The sequence below is a fragment of the Carassius gibelio genome, chromosome B9 (genome assembly GCF_023724105.1).
Source record: "Carassius gibelio isolate Cgi1373 ecotype wild population from Czech Republic chromosome B9, carGib1.2-hapl.c, whole genome shotgun sequence".
Taxonomy (NCBI): domain Eukaryota; kingdom Metazoa; phylum Chordata; class Actinopteri; order Cypriniformes; family Cyprinidae; genus Carassius; species Carassius gibelio.
Genome location: NC_068404.1, coordinates 18152452 through 18173390, shown reverse-complemented (window position 1 = coordinate 18173390; position 20939 = coordinate 18152452). Strand labels below are relative to the sequence as shown.

At 36.9% G+C, this 20939-nt stretch overlaps 2 protein-coding genes across 3 annotated transcripts in view; one reads left to right on the top strand and one right to left on the bottom strand.

The window, feature by feature from the left end:
* Positions 1–568: 568 nt before the first annotated feature.
* LOC127965537 (N-arachidonyl glycine receptor-like) lies at positions 569–11082 on the top strand. Of its 2 annotated transcripts, XM_052566370.1 has the most exons (3): positions 569–698; positions 6165–6331; positions 7555–11082. In XM_052566370.1, the coding sequence occupies exon 3, from the start codon at positions 7565–7567 to the stop codon at positions 8552–8554; it is 990 nt and encodes a 329-aa protein (XP_052422330.1). In that variant the 5' UTR covers positions 569–698; positions 6165–6331; positions 7555–7564; the 3' UTR covers positions 8555–11082. The 2 variants fall into 2 exon arrangements, with proteins under 2 accessions (XP_052422330.1, XP_052422329.1); XM_052566369.1 differs by lacking the exon at positions 569–698 and having other exon boundaries at positions 6003–6331.
* Positions 11083–13397: 2315 nt separating this feature from the next.
* The window catches only part of LOC127965536 (dachshund homolog 1-like), a 114241-nt gene continuing 106699 nt past the window's right edge, over positions 13398–20939 (bottom strand). Inside the window, exon 12 of the mRNA XM_052566365.1 lies at positions 13398–13444. Within this exon, the coding sequence (XP_052422325.1) occupies positions 13413–13444 (32 nt within the window). The 3' untranslated portion in view covers positions 13398–13412. The remainder of the gene's footprint in view (positions 13445–20939) is intronic.

Here is a 20939-nt window from a genome sequence, read left to right as displayed (position 1 = left end):
TATTCAGGTGTCCCTTCTCTAGAACTATAATATTCACTTCTCTAGAATCTATAATGCTATGTATGGCGTTGGTAATGAAATCATTAATATATAAAAAAAACACTGACTCATTCATTAATCTTTTGGATGAAAAGTGACCGGCTTATAAGGCATGTTGGGAGTCTTATTTGCATTGCCCAGATTCTATACACTCATTTGTATTGTCAAGCTCTTACGTTATATGAGTATACCTACAATGGAAAGAGTGCTTTCATAACTTCATATAAAACATTCTAATATTTGTTATATTCAATGGCTATGTGACTAAATGCCAGAAAATACAAGGCAGATACCCATCTAATACATCCACTACATTCCTTCAAGGTGCTCAAAACTGTGCTTTTGATACACAGGCCATACGGCATCACTGTGAAGAACCTTTTAATCACCTTTATTTTTAGGAGTGTATGTAACTGGGAAGAAAAGTCTATATTATTTAAATTATTGTTGTTTATAGAACTTCCTTTTTTTCCTCTTTTTTTTTATAGGGGGGAAGTGAAAAAATGTCTACGTGCACTCAGAGACCATGCAGACGTTCCTCATTTTACAGTTCATTTCTCTTTACTTTCACAAGAATCTCGACAAAAACAAAAATCCCCAGGTTTCTACTACAGAACTGTTAAGAGAACGATGATTGTTTGTCAGTATTCCACATATGGGTAAGCTAAAACTATAGTGACTTCCTGATGTTGGCGTTTTTTTGAGCAGAGGAAATGTCAGGCGGTGTTTTCGAGGGTGAATGAATCAGTCGATGTACAGTGTAGGTGTCATGTCACATTGGCACGAATATTAGAAGTAACAGTAACAGAACACACTGATGGAGAATATGAATGTACTATACATATTACAGTGTTTTAGTGTTGCTGTTTTTAAAGTGCGTTCTTTCACACGTTTGAATATTAAACTTCCGGCTGTAGTGTAGCTGCTGGAACACTCCACTCGTGTGGGTTTTGTCACCACAAGTAAGTCACAGAACAACAACAACAACAGTAAATATAGATGCAAGCAGCGATTACGGAGCCAAGCACTACTGAGGCAAAATGAGGAGCTAAGCATGGCATGGAGCATCCGATCAAATGCAACAAGTAATAAAAGCAATTTTAGGATGATTGTAATCAAAATAGTTGAACAATCATAAAACCTCTAGTTTCTTCTTCTTCTTCTCCAAAAAGAAAACAGCTTCCTCAATTTGACAACATGCACACTGCAAGTGCTCACAACACATCAAATAAAGCACTGCAAAATTCACTTCAAGAAAAAAAAAAAAAAAAAAAAAAAAAAAATATATATATATATATATATATATATATATATATATATATATATATATATATATTTTTTTTTTTTTTTTTTTTTAAATTTGGTTATGGTGTCAGCATTTGCATTTCTTTATTTGATTGTGTTCTGGGTATGTGCAGTGTGTTTCTTTATTTGGTTGTGTTATGAGCATTTGCTGTGCATGTGTTGTCAAATTAATGAAGATGTTTTCTTGATTTGCTGGTGCTTTTTCTATTTGCTTGTGTTTTCTGAAGTTGCAAGCGCATTGAGCTCTCTCAGCCACTGTAGAAATACTTTGTTTGGATTTCCAAAAGAGGACACAGTTTTGGGGTAGCTGTGGCCTAATGGTTAGAGAGTTGGACTTGTAACCAGATAAGGTTGCAGGTTTGAGTCTCAGTGCTGGCAGGAGATGTAGGTGGGAGGGAGTGAATGAACAGTGCTCTCTTAAACTTTCAATACTCATGGCTGAAGTGCCCTTGAGCAAGGCACTGAACACTAGTGGTGGGCGATACTGCAAAATTTGGTATCGATCTGATACCAAATCCATATATGGTCAGTATTACTGATACCAATACGATACTTTTTACTTAAAAATAAAATGCTTTTGTGTAGGGGAGAGCACTATGTCTTTATTTCTGAGGTGAATGAATGATCAATTCTTTAGAAGCAATATTTTTTTTTATGAATGTATTGAAGTCAATACATTATTTATTAGTTATTAGGCACTGTATAATTAATTCTTTACAGACTTAAAAAAATAAATAAATAAAGAATAACAAAAACCTCTCGTTTTTTTTTTTTTTACACATATCACAAGTTGCATTATTATCATTTAGTGCCGTAAAATAGCTCCACACAACGCTTCTCTTCCTCTCGGCCATCCTGATCTCTCATTCAATGTGCTATCAGCTTCGACTCACTCAGATCGCTTCTCCTCGGAGTCATGTGACGACACAACAACGAATCACAGAGGAGCAGCAGGAGGGGGAGGAGTAGCAAAGTGGGCCAGGATGTGAAAGCAGCGTTTGCTCAGGATTGTAGAGGTGGAAGACATGAACAAAGTATAATGAATGTGGAGGAGAGATATTTAAATTAAAATATTGATTCAATTACAAATGTATCGATCTGATACCAATACCAGTGTTGGCATCGATACTATCGATATTTAGATCGATCCGCCAACCCCTACTGAACCCCCAGTTGTTCCCTGGGCACTGGTCCAGGTGTGTGTTCACTTCTCACTAGGGTTGGGAATCGTTAGAAATTTTCAGGTTCTGATTCTGGTTCCGGTTCCACCTAACGGTTCCAAGGGTCTCTGCACGAAAGTAATGGGAGTTACCAGATCAGGGTGTTTATACACCATGATACCTGGTTGGCTGACATCATAGTGACGTTAGGTTTAGGGGTGGGGTTGGGTAAGGGGGATCATTTTGATTGTATGATTTAGAAACACCCAGCAGTTTGAAAACACCCACAAGGTGATAAACGCCCACTTTCTCAAGTCTCAACGGTTGCGGTTCTGATTCCGGTTCCATTAAAATCATTAAACAATTATTAAGAAATAGTGGTAAGGAAAAATGCACAATACTCAACTACTCAATGCTCAATACTATTTATTACTCACTGTCAACTTAATTTAAAGGTTGGCAATGTCAAAATGCAACCTATATTACAGTGTACAGATCTTCATAAGTAGGGTGGGGTATTTTTTTGAAATTTTCTGGTTTGGCTTCAGGTTTCATGTAAATGAACTATGTTTTTACTATTTTACCTTCACTGAATATAGCATTGCTGGAAGGTAGTAAGTAATGTTGAGTAATGCTAGTCCATCAATCAGCATGTGTTTCAAAGTTTATGTTTTTTACACGATAAATAACGTTTTTCTTTTCAAGCAGGAATAAGCTTGTTGGCCAAATAGTCCCTTGAGGGCTGAGACACTTGTTAATTTCCCTTAATTAATGAAATATAAACGGTTAAACTTAACCATATATACACACTCTCCATAAAGTCCCTATTTTACAAATAATAATGCAGTCAGGAGATGGTGTGATGCAATGAGTGGTTTCCGCATTTGTAAAAATTTAAAATGCATTTAAATAAATATTTTCTATCACTTTGTTTATCACTCTTGAAATGACCTGTACACTAAATAATCTAACCCTCATACTTGCATAACAATAGCAGTCTATTTATTTAGTGGTCCAAGTTGAAGCCAGTATGTATATTAATGACAATATGGGACAAATATAATGTAATTTAGTGGCGTCAGGTGCAGCGCGCTGCTGTTAGATGTACAGTCAGACAGAACGATGTGCAGTTATCAAAGGCGCGAGTGCACATACAGTCGTGGGAAACAATGTGTTCGGCAATTAAAGAGGCAGGGAGGCGTGTATGTTATCCGGTTCGTGACATCTTTTACGGTAGCGGTTCTCAATTCCAGTCGTCGCGCCCCACTGCTCTGTATATTTTGCACGTTTCTCTTTAACACACCTGATTCAGATAATCAGCTCGTTAGAAATGAACTCCGTGCATGAACCGTGTTCCAATTGTTCATTGCTCCCTACTCCCTGAGCAGGGTAAATCTGTTGGAGTTTGCCTCACATCGAAACATTCATTCACTGATTTGTGCTGTGCAGCATCTTTAAACATGGACAACTGTGACATTATATACCTCTGTAAATCAATACAATTTAAATTCACGTCTTGCACACTTCAATGCACTTTGATTGGAACATATAGCTAAGTTCGTTTCGAACTGGAATCATGGCTGAATATCCCGAGGTGTCCACTTCGCAGGGCACTTAACGTATTTTCCAGACTATAAGTCACACTTTTTTTCATATTTTGGCTGGTCCTGCGACTAATCAGGTGCAACTTATTTATCAAAATAAATTTGACATGAACCGAGAGAAATTAACCAAGAGAAATTAACCAATAGAAAACATTACCGTCTCCAGCCGCAAGAGGGTACTCTCAGTGCCGCTCAGTGCTCCTATAGTCTACACTGAAAACATAGAGCGCCCTCTCGTGGCTGTAGACGGTAATGTTTTCTCTTGATTCTAAATAAATGCGACTTATAGTCCAGTGCGACTTATGTTTTTTTCCTCATCATTAGGTATTATTGGACTGATGTGACTTATACTTAGGTGCGACTTATAGTCCGAAAAATATGGTATGTTTGAATACTTAGTTCGAAAGACTTACAGTTTTTACAATGGCATGCAATGTATAAACTTTCAAAACCGTTGATGACATTTTGTCTAGTTTAGAAGGATGGTTCATCAGCTGAACAATTGGTACAATCTATTGAACAAGCTGTACTTCTATCCCTCACAGCTTCATTTTCATTCCTGATCACAAATTAAGCATAGTGCTACCCTGACTATGGTCTATACCTTTTTTTTTTACTCTTAAACAGTTATCAAAAAACTTATACTCAAGTGCAAATTATATCCGAATTATATCCGAAAAATACGGTATGTTCGAATAGCACAAATGTCTGAAGCGCCAAGAGAAACGTTCAAAATGCGCAGAGCAGTGGGGTGCGAGGACTGCAATTGAGAACCGCTGCTTTACGGGAAACGCCGAATACGGCAAAAGGCTGCTCACAGCGCTTGGTCACATGTTGCACCAGAACCGTTTTCGGAACCAAAACTTAGAAATTGCTCACGGTTCCGGTTCTTTTCAAAGAACAAAACCGGTTCTGAATAAGAACCGGTTTTCGGTTCCCATCCCTACTTCTCACTGCTGTATGTGTGCACCTGGATGGGTTAAATGCAGAGCACCAATTCTGAGTATAGGCTAGCATACTTGGCAAATGTCAGGACTTTCACTATTAGAAATCAGTGGTTAAGTTGTATTTACAACACTGTTCCAGAACAGTTCAACACAAATATTCAGATGTGTGCAGTGCATTTTATGGAGGACGAGGACTGTTTCCTGAGAGAGTTGCCTACAATGTCGGTGTCTGTTTCTATAAAGTAGAAATTCACATTTTTGCAAGGACAGAGTGGCGCTTCTGACTCACAGCCTGTAAGTAAGTTTTCATATTTAAAGAATTTGCTACTTATGATTCAAATGTGAGTTTTGAGCAGTGTAGAGTAGCACTTGTTTGTTATTTTTCCGATCACAGATGCAGACATGGTTTTATGTTTATGCAGTGCGATACACAACACAACACATAAAACAACAGTATAAGTCATTATAATATGTAAATATGTCCCCACTGGATGCTACAAATGCCTCGTTTATGATGGGTTTTTTTTTTTTTTTTTTTTTTGTCTCGTTGTTCTGGACACAACATCACAGTATGTGAGGGGTGTAAAATTTCCGTCACACACTTGAGGTATTCGGCCAATCACAATGCACTGGATAGCTAGCCAATCAGAGCTCACCTTGTTTTTCAGAACGATGAGCTTTGTAAAAATTGATTTCAGAAAGGCGGGGCATAGAGGAGAAACAGTAATGTATGTTATGTGGAAACTAATTTTAACTGCATAAACACATTTCATTACACCAAATACACATTTTTTTTTTAGCAACGTCATATGACCCCTTTAAGATGAGATGCTGTCTCAAACCTACATTACAAAGATCTCATTTCCTGTTTATACACCACCAACCTCAGCATCCTGTGTTTAATTAAAATTCTTCAACACCAGATGCCTTCTGTTGCCACCTGCTGTGTGCTGCTCCCAAGAGAGCTAATGCTGTGTGACAAACCCTATTTTCCCAATCAATAACCAGCACCCAAACCTGTCACATCTTTACTTCTCCACTGCTCTCAAACGGCATATGACATAGTGTTTGCTATTGAGATATATTCTCCATCACTACATGTCTTACAGGAAGTGAAGGGGCTTCACAGAAACCAAAAGAAAAATTCTAATCTAAATAAAGGCACTTGCTTCATGACTTCCTCTGTTAGATCGAAGCTCGGCTGCGAGGGCACATTATAGTCAACCACCGTACAGCCCTCAGAACAGTTACGATGCCAACAACATGGATCTCTGAGGTTGGTACCTTTACATTTTTTACTTTGTAATCTTGTAGAACAAAATGTGGCCATTGAAAACTCATCGGTTTTACAAACAGCCAGTCATATCAGAAGACTATGTTGTAGATCAAATGTGGTTTCTATATGAAGCTAAATAGTTAAGTAGAACATTTATCAGCAGTTTATATATTCAAAAACTTTTGTAGATTGATCATTTTGGGTTACAGGATGACTGCTGATGAATGTAAATGAATACTGCACAGATTTCTGATTCACAATAAATAACTAAGAATTGTAGTAGAAGTAGCATTCTTCCTTTATCTGATAAATTGGTATACAGACTAGTATTTAACATTTTGTTAGTTTTTTTGTTTTCTTTTCTTTTTTTGTACCTTAACACTTACTGTATATTTGAGAAGGACTGTCTTTCACTTCTCTTTTTTAAAACACGTCTTAAATTTTTTTTTACTAACCCTCAAAAAGAAAAAGTGGTATGTCTTACAAAGATGTTTCCCACAAAATGACAATTCAGTCATCATGTACTCACCTCATGTTGTTTTAAGACTATTGTTTTGTTCTACACTGAAAAAGAAAGGCTTAAATGTTTGAAATTACATATATTTTTTTGTACTATTTTTGTACTATTCCTTTAAAACATCTTCCTAAATGTAAAAAAGTCTTATATATGTTTCTGTTACTATTCTATTTGGTGTAAGTAAAAAAATACAAATAAAATTGAGTAAAAACATTGTGAGTTTAAAATAAGATAGAGTCACATAGTGAGATATAAAATCACTTTTGCAACACACAAGGTCACAATTACAAGAAACTACAAAAAAATAAAAAAATTATAATAATAATACTACAGAGTTTTTAGAAATAAGTTACAACTGTAAGATAAGTTTGATTAGGCCTTAGTGTAGAGGCCATAACGAATTTTATAGGGAAGAAAATGGGCTGTCAGGGTTAGACTTACAGTCTTTACAATGTCACGCAATGTATAAACTTTCAAAACCGTTTATGACATTTTGTCTAGTTTAGAAGGATGGTTCATCAGCTGAACAATTGGTACAATCCATTGAGCAAGCTGTACTTCTATCCCTCACAGCTTCATTTTCATTCCTGTCACAAATTAAGCATAGTGCTACCCTGACTAAGGTCTATAACTTTTTTTTTTAACTTCGAAACAGTTATCAAAAACTAATGTTTTACATTGGTTTCTTTTTTTATGGTCAAATCAGGCAAACCATAATGGATCATAACACATCTTCGCCAGACATCATGGAAGACCCTGCCCCTCAAGTGTACCGGACTGTTAGCCTAGTGTTTTATGGCATTATATTCATCATAGGCACAGTGGTCAACCTGACCGCACTCTGGGTCTTTGCCTTGACCACTAAAAGACGGAACTCCATCACAGTTTACATGATCAATGTCGCTTTAGTGGACTTGATATTTATCTTACTGCTGCCTTTTCGAATGTTCTACTACAGTCAAGACTACTGGCCCTTCGGAGACGTGTTCTGCAGGATTAACGCCGCAATAACGGTGCTCTATCCATGCCTGGCCTTGTGGCTCTTCGCCCTCATTAGCACAGATCGCTATGTGGCCATAGTGCAGCCACGACACACTCGAGAACTAAAAAGCGTCCGTAAAGCCTTGCTGTCCTGTGCGGGAGTCTGGATCATGACCCTGGGCAGCACAGCTCCACTTGTTTTCCTGGAGGAAGACCCTGACCGCAACACAAACTATACCACGTGCATCAAGATGCACGACATCATCTACTTGCGCCGCGACAATCCCGTCAACTTCACGCGTATCATCTTCTTCTTCCTGGTGCCGGTGTGTATCATGGTGGGCTGTTACATGATCATTGTGGACAACCTCATCCACGGCCGCACATCCAAACTGAAGCCCAAAGTCAAGCAGAAGTCCATCCGGATCATCATCACACTGATCGTTCAGGTGCTGGTGTGCTTTGTGCCTTTTCACATCTGTTTTGTGTCCATGCTGCTGGCCAGCAGTGAGAGGGGTTACAACACCTGGGGGGCCTTCACCACCTTCCTGATGAACGCCAGCACAGTGCTGGACATCATACTCTTCTACATTGTGTCGAAGCAGTTTCAGGACCGTGTGATCAGCGTGATCTTGTACAGAAACTACCTGAGGAGCGTTCGCAGGAAGAGCCTTCACACCAACAGCATTCGCTCGCTCAGCAACCTGACCAGTGCCATGATCTGAGGAATAATACAGCTGATGGTAACAATGTAAACTGAATGTAAACATATCAGTGTTTGAAATTAAATGACAGAACTGAAGATCAAGATGAACGATTATACTAAATAGTGAAACTGCTCACAGTAACAGCAGCTCTGCAGTTTATTATGCAGTCAACTCACAAGACGGATCACATGTGCTCAAGTGTCTTCATTGACTGCTGCATTGCATCATTGCTCATTTGCATAAAGTGAAACTTTTATCAGTTTTGCTGCCAAATACGCGTCACCACACACCGCATAGTAACTTTATGTGTGAACACCGCCATATAACAAACTATTTCTTCAGTGGTTGTGTTTCATGCTGCAAGTACGTGGGCTATTTGAAAAATCAAGAGTTTTTAAAATCGAGTAAAATTCAAGTTATAAATTGGGATGCTACAGTTAGAGCCATATATAATGTAATATTTATGATATTTTAAATAGTTTTCTTGTTTGCATATAAAACAATTAGGCCAGAATGGGGATGCACTGTATATAAACCTGAGTGCTCAAAACAATGAATTGGTGTTTGAGTAAGGCAAACATGAATTAAACTATTTACTTTGAACAAATTCAATTATATTTAATTGAATGATTATTTCGAACTTGAAATGACATAATATATTAAGTAATCTGAATTGTTTCATTGTTTTGAATTTAATGAACTGAAAATGAAGGGTAAAAGGTAAAATTATGTTATGGGAGATTTAGTAGTGTTCAATACCATCATGGCAACGGGTGAAGCATTAGTTTGGTTTATAAATGTTCTTTAGTGTCTCCATTCAGCAATCTACTAATTAAAGCATTGCTTTACCTATTAACGAGTTAGCATTTACTGAATTAGCTAATTAATTGAATTTACATAAATGTTCTGCTACTAAGCATATTTAAATTGAGATTACCAGGCAATTCTAAATTTGTTATATTTTTAATAGTTGTAGTTTAATAGTTGGCTTACTCAAATATTTCTAGTTAAGAGCAATTTTACTTAAACTTAAACTTAAAAAAAAAAAAAAATGTCTTAACTTCATTTATAAAAAATACCCCCTCCCCCGCGTTGTTACATTATCACTGTAAGGTCTTTGAAATAGTTTGCATTGCAAAACTTTCTTTGCAGTCTTCGTGCAATCTGTGCAGAACATGTCTTTTGCTAAGCATGCTTTTTTATTCATACCAAGTATGATCTTCAGTAACAGCGAATGTCTTTGAAGAGGTTAGTTCAAAAGGAGTGCATATGTATATTTGGTCCTTTTAGAAGTGTAAAGCAAGATCCTACCGTTCAGTGTGGGATGGAATGCTAATTAAATTTCCCCAAAAGGGAAAATTACGTAAGAGCACTTTATCTCAAATTATTTTGGTATTTTATAAAAAAAAAAAAAAAAAAAAGATGCATCACACACATACATTCTGCACCATTTTGTTTAATGCAAGCTGATCACAATTTAAACCGAGCTGAAACAGGATTTTGGCACAGCACGACAGTAAACTTGACCTGTAGTATATAAAACGCCAGCAGGTGGCGCTACTGACCAGGGCATATTAATGCTTCTCTTACAGTGCTTTATCTCAATATCACCATCAGGTGGTGTCATGTAATGTTAACAAATCACTTGAAAGTGTCATTCTATCTGCTTATAGTTTTAAATAATATTCAATTATAATTTTCTCTATGTTTTCTATGACTTTCCATAAAATATGTGACTGCTGACAGATGGACTGATTTCTTCTTTGGGAAGAAAGACACATGCTGTGGCTATATCCAATCTAAGTGTTTCTTTTCTAATTCTGTTATAATCACTCCTCATGTGTTGCAGCTTTTGTGACCTAATATTTACTGAGAAACTGTATGTAATATTTGTAATTTTTTTTTAAATGCCAAATTGCAGGATAATTTACATGAAAAAAAAACATTTTAAAAAATGATGATGACTGATTACATTTTAAACTGAAGAAATTATGCTGTAAAAAACTATCAATCTGTTATGCATAAAATACTGATACACTTAATGTATACCCTGCACTTTACTTGATTAAGCTTAATTAAAATTGATATATAGTTTTCTTCAATATTGTCTTCAATCCAAGTTTAATATTCAGAAACAAGCAGTTACTCCTGAAGACTGTAAACACTGAGGTACTTTAAAAACATTATTCTGCTTTTCTTAAGCAGTCTAACAAGGCAACTTCGGACTCATTCAGCTGCAGATGGAGGAGCAGTAGGTGTGTTTGGGAAACGTCAAGCTTTGTGGAACATGTTCATATGGCATGTTAAAGTCCAAATGAAATACAAAATGCTACTTTTACTTTGTTAACGCACATTACTAGTATTTGTCCAAAGGAGAAAAATGTTGTTGCAATCTTTATTGATCATTTTAAATCAAAATCTGAAAATTTATAGTGACCTTCATTCTAAAAATCTCGCTGTCTATTTTTTTTTCCCCTGTCATTATTCCATTTCACTTGGCAGTGTGTCACACTACTAAATTAAATTCGGTCCCACTTTATATTAGGTGGCCTTAACTACTATGTACTTACATAAAAAAATAAGTACAATGTACTTACTGTGTTCATATTGTATTGTAAAACACTTTTGCTGGTATTGAGGTGGGATAGGGGTAAGGTTAGGGAGAGGGTTGGAGGTATGGGTAAGTTTAAGGGTGGGTTAAGGTGTAAAGTATGGGTCAACAGTGTAATTATAAATGTAATTACATAAATTAAATACAGATGTAATTACATGTCGGTTTTTTTTTTAAATATAAGTACAATGTAAAAACATGTATGTACACAATAAGTACATTGTACTAAATTATTAGTTAAAATGTAAGTACATAGTAGTTAAGGCCACTTAATATAAAGTGGGTCCTTAAATTCAGCCACAACTTCTGTTTTGAACAGTCTTTAATATCAATAACTACACCTGTGGTCGTTTTGCTGGCTACTAGGACACCTGTATGAACTTAAAGGGAACTAACATCATACATAAAAATCCCCATGGGACCAGTTAGTTTACAAATTCAAGTTCTAAAAATTAGTAAAGTGGAAAGCTCTAACATCATTTCTTCACAGATGCCAACTGGTTTGATATTTAGCATCTAATGCAATGAATTTATGACTTTCTAATGTAACTTAAAATATCCAAAATCTTTTTGGCACCAGTGCATACATTCGGCAAAATTAGGTTTTGGTTTAATATGTTTAGGAAAATTTGCCCAAACCTACAGAATTACACTACTGTAAGTTTTGCAGTGTAAATGTCTCTCTCTCTCACACACACACACACTTCAGCCACCCCACCTGATACACATCATAGCAAGTTAATGGAGAAAGGCACTCTGTGAGCAACAGCAGTCTTCTCTAAGGCCCATATGATGAATTATCTGGAAGCTTTCTCAGTAATTTCGAATCTTCATAACAAGTGCTTTTGCCACAGGAAAAATTAATGGAAACAAGATTGTCTTTCATTTGAGTTGATTTAGCCGCCTCGGCAGCCAGATGTCTCTCTCTGGGAATAAAACAGTCGGTGCTTAAACAAAGCCCAGCAAAAAACTACCTTTTTTCTGCAGCTCGTGTTACAAACAAATCAGCCGGCGCACAATGGCCATCTGTTTGTTATTTGATATGTGTGAATACATGTTGTAATGACTTTGTTTGTGAATCAGTCAGTGCACTGGAACACACGAGAGCTCTCCAAGTGGCGGAGTGTTTGGAGCTAATCATATAATTGGACACAATAGTAAATGACAAATGGAGTTGCACAGAGCCAGCCAGCTGGGAAGTGAATATGTAATCATTGTAAAATCATATCATTTTGCATATTTGAAGACAGCTTAATAGAGTTTGCTTGTCAGCAAACTATCAAGTGATGATCAGAGTAGGCCCGCGGTTTCTGTTTGGTGCGATATTGCTCTGCAGAGTCTCCGGTGACTTCAGTGGAGTTGGTACGGTGTTGTTTTTATGCCTTAGCTGCTGCAGTTTTATATTGTGATATGGGAATTATAATGGGATTGTAGTGTTCACGAGCACTTATACCAGAGCCAAATTCACAAATCATATAAAAAACATGACTATAGAACCGGTAGTGTCTGACTGGCTTCTTCAGTTCACTCGAGGGGAATGTGATTCATGTGAATAAATTTAAGTGAGCATTTCTTAGGACGTGTGTTTGAACTCTAGATATGTACTACTAGACATCACAGACAGCATCCACATTAAAAATATCACCACTGAGCTCTTAAAGATTTAAAAATAGACATCATTTTGTCGACAATATATAGCACAACTGTGCTCTCTGCAACCCAAGTTTGATTCCCATCTCAAAGTTCTTTGCCGATCCTGACCCCCTCTCTCCATCAAATGTGTTCCTGTCTACCCTCTACTGTCCTGTAATAATAAAGGCATAAAGCCCATAAATATAGCTTTAAAAATAGACACCATTTAATCAGAGATCTTAGATTTGATTGCACAGAAGTTCATAATGATAGAAGTACTACTGTGCAGCCTATTTTAAAACAGAAGTATTGACAGATCTTTCCTTTTGTATTGTAATGTACATCCATGAAACACATTATCAAAAAAAATTGTAGGGTGGCAGATGTGTAAGCTTTGCAGTTGACTGTAAGAAAGGGGTGGGGTTTCCAGACACAGTCAATCCATCAATCCATCCATCAATCCATCAATGAAAAAAAAACAAAACAAAAAACATGCATGGCTGAATCGTTAACCATAAGTTGAATAGCATGTATATAGAAAAGACATTTTCATTTTATTATTCAACTTAAATGTTACTCAAAAGTGTATTGCTATATCAAAATTATTTGTAAACAATACCTCACCTTGGGTGTCTAATTTTTCTGTTCTGTTCTGTTGAGGTGTTCTAAAAAAAAAAAAGAAAATTAAAGCCTTTTCATATATTTATTAAAGGGGGTAAAATGATGATATTTCTTTGTCTTTGGAGTGTTTTAAGTTTTTTGTGCACATATAAGATCTGTAAAGTTGCTGTAAAGAGACTAAAGTCTCAAACCCAAAGTGATATTCTTTATAAAAGCTGTGTGTTTCCAAATATGGTAAGGGGCGTAACATTTCCGTCACATGCTTGAGGTATTCAGCCAATCACACATTGCATTACACCAAATACACAAAATTATGTATTTTATATAAAAAATATATATTTTTAGCATTGTCATAGGACCCCTTTAATGTTTCTTTACCATTTTCATAAAATATGTCAATCGATATTCTATAATTCTAAAAACAAACCATCATAAACCCATCGTTGGTCCCATTGTACAAAACAACCATATTTTCTTTAATGCACAATGTCAACAAAACTAAATGTTTGCTGTTGCAGTTTAGTCTCATAAGCACTTATTATCTCCTTTTTGAAAGAATCTTGTCTGGAAATTCCAGGCAAGCCCAAGCTGAGAAAAATCTTCTCCAAAACTATGCCAAAAGAGGCATATTTGCCTAATGAACTGGATTTTAGTGTTTGATAATGATTGGATGGTGACCTTCATACAGAAATCTCAGAAAACGCCCAGTGGTGTCTGTATTTACCCCTTACTGGTTTATGCATTAAGATCTTATCTGGTCAAAAGTGGGGAGAAAGACCTTGCACTCTTTAATCAATATCTATAAGGCGTGATCTCCCTGAAAGAATGTGCTCGATGCAAAGACAGGTCCATTGACCTGTCAGTTAGAGGAGGAGAGGTGAGGAAAACATATGGCTTTGATTACAGCGACGGCTCCTTTAGCGGACGAGCGCGTTGCTGATTCACACGCAGAGAATAGCAGCACCATTAGAGGGCATAAATAATGTACAGTTCTTTTTCTACACTACTCAGCTAAGTGCCTTGAAACCTTGGGCTCCACTTGTCAGGTTTTTCAATAGATTAGGACAAGATTTATTTTAAGTCTGTAAAGTAGCATGTTCCTGACAGCGTTCAGCGGGGATCGAGTGTTGCACGCGCAAGCACGGCACCCTAGTTTAATTGTTGCGCCATGGAGAAGACAGGCCTCATGTCGGATCGGTTAAATATTTAATGCAGTCTCACTTAAACTTCCCCATGATCCATTGTATCACACCAGCGGAACACACAAGGCGGAATTACAACAGGGATAAGAGACATGGAAGTTGTAATTCCAAACATGGCCCTAGCTAGAGCTTACAAAGACAGATTTGTGTTAAGAAACAGATCAGAGACTTCACCCTGTCTTTTTCTGTCCGTCTCCCTCGCTCGCTGAATTCATCTTTCTCCCACCCACTTCTCGCTATTCGTTCGCTCTTTCAATTCATCCCCCCTTCTCTGTTATCCGACTGAAGTTACAACTGAGAAAACAATTAAATCCAATTTAAAATTCGACTACATGTCTGTGTCATGCCTCATTATGGGAAGGTTTTTGGTATTCAAAATAATTGAAACCTGACGCGTTAAGTGCGCAGGCGGACTCCCACTGCAGGGCCCAGGGAGCCGTAGACAGAAGAATGATTGTGAGAGAGAGAGGAGAGAAAAGGAGACCACTTCAGTGTGACAGCGCAGGGCAGCCGCGTGTAGGGATCTGACAGCGGGGAGGGTTCTTGTGTGTGCGTGTCACGTAGAGGCCTGCGAGAGCTCAATTACAAGATTGATACTCAGAGAGGAAACTTCATTTTGCTTTACAGATGTCGACACCGCCAGAGAAAAGCGAGGTTGTTGTTTAACATAAGACGGGTTTGTGCGATGAGAATAAGCCCATGTGAAACTAAGAAGCTTTTTATTTTCCTCAAATATCAGAATTAAGTCTTTTAGGTCAATCACAAAGCCAGACTTTCAACTAATAACATCAAGTCTAGACTTCAATGCAGCGTAATCTTGCCAAGAAGAGTCTGTCTAACTGATATTCAGAGTAACCAACCGCAGCTCGTTCTGTTTTTATGTGGCATCAGGGGAAAGCATTACCTGAAATAGATGATACAAATATAACAGACTGGCATGGGAAAAATTAAAATAATTTACAAAACTGAAAAGAATGTAAAATAGGGCAAAATGTGTAAAGAGTTTGCAAACAATTTCAGACAAAAAATATCTGATAAAAAGTCATGACAGTTACATATTATAATATTTTGACTATTAAATCACTAGCAAAGAAGAAAAATGAACAAGCAAAACATCTGTATCACTCTTAAACAGCTTAAATAATTTTTATGCATGGCATCTACACAATGCATTCATTTTTTAAAGAATATTTAATTTATTTAGTAAAAAGTATGAGTAATAACATTGATATTGATCATATGCTGTTTTATAAAATGTTTCTATTTTTGAACCACTGTATAGCACTTATCAATCAACAATTACACTTACACACCTGTAGGAAACGATAGAAGAAAAATTACCCCAAAACGGAAACAAAAATAAAAACAGGTCCAAGTTCAAACCAAAAAAAGAATAAATCTGGCACACTATCCGCACTAGCAAATGTATCAAAATATGCATTTATTCACTCACAACATCAAGGCATCATTTTTTGTTTTGATGTTTTTTTGTTTTTAACTGTAGCACTTAAAATAGTAATAACTTAAGAGCTGCCTTCCGCCATCTTCCATGGGAGCACATCATAGCACGAGTATCATAGACAATTATGAGTTCCCCACTGGTAAATGTGACAACACTTGGTCATTTATGTCCACAGAGCTCATAATTACAATATTTCTGACTCCACTTGGAGGCCACATAAGGTCTACTGAAGTATTGTGCAGTTTATGACGTTCAGAAGAAAGCAGTGCCAGACCGATTTGCATTTGAGCATGGGCCAACGCTTGATGAAGTTCTGAGAACATCTCTGTTTTGTTTCAAAAGACCAAAGGGCCATCTCTATATTTTCATCTTAATTTGATTAAACGCCATCCTGTCTCTGTGAATGATCTGTTTTGCCTCAAGAGGATCTTTTAATCACTTTTCTCTCATAGCGTTCCTCTAAACGTGCTGCAACTGTCTTGGACCGTTCCCAACCACGCTTGATTGAGAGGTAAAAAGACATTTGGGAGAAACTCTGTGTGTGTGTAAAAGAACTGACAATTAGTTTACAGTGGCGCTACAGAAATGCTCATCGCCTGCCTGGTGGTGGTAATGCTTTTGTCTCCTGTCCTCCATTAAGAGAGCCATAAAGGTAGAGAGAACAGATGGCTGCTGGCCTGCTCTGTCCTGCATCTCCCCACAACTGCCACCGATCCTTTGCCTCCATTAATCTTCTCCTCCGTATTGCTGTGACACAACTATATTAAACAATTCAGGAAAGAGAAAAAGAAAAAGATATAGGGGAGAGAGCCAAACTAGTCAACGCAGCTGTCAGGAAGCCGAGAGTGAACCATCAGTCCACGAATACCTCTGTAAACACTTCTGTAAAACAGTGCGAAGAAAATCATTCCGCCTTTGAACCTGACCCTATAAAAGTGGTATCCATGGCCAGCGAAACAATAAATGCTCATTAAAAGGCAGCTGCCAGAGCTGTTGAGGACTTCACAGGCCTGGCTGGAAAACACAAGCACATCTGATTCCAATTGTAATTGAAGAAGACAACTGTTTCCGCCCAGGGCCGAAGCTGGGGAAATTTACTGTGCTGACGGCAGGCCTTGTTAGAGGCTGGACTACACAGTAGCTGAGGCCTGTTAAACACACAAGTCTGGCCAGGTTTTTTTTTTTTTTTTTGCACCATTAAGTTCAGATTGATTCACTTTCACAGCAAGGATTTTAAGAACTCAAATATAAGTGCAAATACTCAAATGCTGTGCAAATGCAAATACTGTTTAATACTTTACATTTGCATTTGGTTTATTCAAAAAGATGTGTGCCAGAAACAAATTGTATAAAAAAAAAAGAATTTGGTGGACCTGAGCTTCAGTTAAAGGTTAAAAATGCCCCTAACATCAAAGCACTTGAGTGATTTCAAGGTCTGTGGCATTGTTCAGATATTGTATGCATTTCTCAGCCAGATTCTCATGTGCTTTATACTGTGAACAAATTAAACCTGAGATCAAGTTTGTACTGTAGTAGCATCACCAAAGATGGCAAAACAAAAGAACTGAATATAAGGGTACAATTAAAAGATGCATTAAATCATTATAAGCCTTTTTTAACAACAAAATTGTATTCCCCTTTTATTTATTTTAATGTGAACTACTGTAGTTAAACTAGAGATTAAATATTATCAGTTCCACGACATTAACTTTATCAGCCTGGCTCATGCATATGAATCGATTGAAATAGTTTATTCAGTAGTTATAAATGATTTGTCAAAAAGTAGGGGCTAATCATTTTCTAAAATATTAGTCCTAAAGTGTTCATTTTAAGTAGGTGGCACTGCGAAACAAAACTATTATAATTTTGGGGTGTGAACCTTGAGTGGAATAAACATGTTGCTACAGAAAATTAAAACTGTGCCTTTAATGTGAGCCAACTGATGTAAAGTACATATTTTATTACCAGACATGTCTGTAAGTGGGGGACGGGCCTGCAACACCACTCTCAAGGTTTCATCAATATCCTGATCAGTGCATCACTTCTGATCAATTGAGTCAGAATATTTAGATGTGCACTACATTATAGCTGCCTTTGCCTTACAAGAAAAATAAACCCAATCATACTCAGCCAGAAAAAAAACAAAACAAAAAAAACACAGGCACCAGTCCAGTGCTCTGCAGCGTGAGGGAGGTGGCCACTCTTGATGGGCTTTCTCTCCATCAGCATGCTGAGCTAAAAATCTGTTGTCTGCGGCAGTGGCGTGCAAAACACATTAATGTGTTCTAGGCCACCGTGACTTTATGAGGGACAAATATTTCAGAACGCAGCTCTATTTGGCCCCCTCTGCTGCATGTCCAGAGCAGTCAGTGGCTAAATTGAAAAATCAATTCCAATTTAAATGATTGGAATAAAGAACTCCTGGAGTCAGAGATAAAAAGGCTGTCTTCTCCTAGATCCCCTTTAATTGGAAAGTCATTTCTTCAGGGTATTCTAATGGTTCTGAGGGAAGATTGCAAAGCAAAGTTGATGAGCTGGAGGAGGGTTAATAGCTTCTGTATGTGTTTCTGTGTGTCTGGATGGCTGTATGTTCTGAGGGTTTGCCTGTTGTTCTTATGCATTCAAGCCTTCCTTCTGACAAACTGACAAAATGAAGAAAAATCCCTGGATCAAGGGACTTGATGGTGGCTTTGCTCTCCTCATACAGGTGCTGTTCATGCACCAACGTACAAATCTCATTGGAACAAAATTTTCTCTCGTTTCCAGTAGATCAGATCAGAATAAACATGCCTATTGAAACAATTTTAACATTTATAATATGGCATTTGTTATTTAATCAGCCTATTTATAGATAAAGATTCTTCAATGAAATTTATGACTTTGTGGCAAACACTTGTGCCTCCTGTGCCCTATAGTCTATATCTTTCAAATATTGAATAATGAAATTTATATTTATCTATATTAATAAATGTATTTAATACTAAATGTATTTAATAAAACATGAGCCTACCATGTTTTTTTTTGTTTGTTTTTTACCATTTCCAAACTTGTCAGTTATGTTGCAAGTTTTGAAATTGTAAAAACTACAATGAAAACTAATTTAATTTAAACTTTTCTTAAAGTAGGACCTTTTTGTTTTCTATACATATAGCATTACAAAGCAAAATACTTAAAACATTATTATACAATCCTAAAATAAATGAATAAATAAAGAGTGATACTACTTTGACTGGATCGATATGAAAGGTTTGTTTGACGTTTTCATTAGCAAAGCACAAGAATGAGGGATGAGAGGATGGCAATTGTAAACTGTCAAGATCTGAAAGGAGAATCAAAGAACTATAAAAGTAGTCCATTAGATTTATGTTTGTTAATGAGTGTTTAGTGAACTTATTTGATTTCTTTGTTTGAAAAATAAGTCCAAGTTTAAAGGTCCCCTTCTTCGTAATTCCATGTTTTAAACTTTAGTTAGTGTGTAATGTTGTTGTTAGAGTATAAATAATATCTGTAAAATTCTAAAGCTCAAAGTTCAATGCCAAGTGAGATATTTGATTTAACAGAATTCGCCTACAAAAAACGACCCGTTTGGACTACAGCCCTCTAGTTCCTGTAGTAATGACGTCACTAAAACAGTAAAACCACCACCCACATGAATTCACAAACCGGGGGGCGTGGCCTTGTTGCGCTCTGACGGAGAAGAAGGAAGAGCTGTTTGTGTTTGTCGCCATGTCGTTGAAACGCTGTTTTTTTATCTTGGAGTCCAATCATCTTTGTTTGGGCTTCCCAGGAACACTGTACTTTGAGATTAATGGTTACAATTTATGTTTAACTTGGTTCCCGAAAATTATAATCCACATGTAAAACTATGTGCAGCTCATTTAGCTGAGGACAGCTTGCTGAGGACAACTTTCTCAATCTCAATCAGTTTAATGCCGGATTCACACAAAGATTATTCTTGAAAGATGGAGCAGTTCTCTCTTTGTCTGGAGAAGGCGTTGTTTATGGATCACAACCGGTAAGTGTATTTTATTATTTAATTTGGTGCATTTAACAGTTTCTGTAACTTACTACACAAAGGGCAACGCTGTTTAGCTTTGTTAACTAGATGTTAGGACTGTGCAAAAAAACAAAATCGATGTCGCCCTGTTTAAACCTGGTGCACAGGCAATAATGTTTGTTTACATGCAGCACAGCTAGTGCGCTACTAGCACCATATAAGGAAAAGAAGGCAGAGACCAAGAAAATACACACAAATCTCATTGGTGTTCGTGTCTGTATATTCAATCTCTTGTACTGAGAACCTGTAAATAGGTTTCTTGAGTTCACTACTATGCATGGTTCTTTGGTAAATATCTTTAGAAGTTATGCAGATCACTTTTGGAGAATAAAAGTTCAACCTTTTTGTTCAACTGACACTTTGCTAAACCCTGCCTTTTAACAACGTTACTGAACAATCCTACCGTAGCGATGGCGCAATAGGTAATTTTCCCAATAAAGCTTGCTTCATATATATATATATATATATATATAATTTTAAAATAATTTTTTTCTACACCATGTTCTTTGGAAGCTGTACTTTTTTATAATATGTTCATGTTCATAACCATTAACAAAATAAAACACACAGTTTATTATCCATAGCACAGTGCTTCAACCTTCAACTGATGGTGGTATCAGTGAGCAATCTGTTACAGGTTGCGTTCTCAGTATCATCAGTTGGTAGAGCACAAAGTGCTAACATGAGCAGTTGTTATTGAAGAAGAAATAATGGCCATTGAAGCAGGGCTCTATAAAGTAGATTACAAAGGTAGACAGGATATTTACAGATACTGCAGAGGTCAAGAGATTGTCTGTGTCTGTGCTGGAGAGATGTGT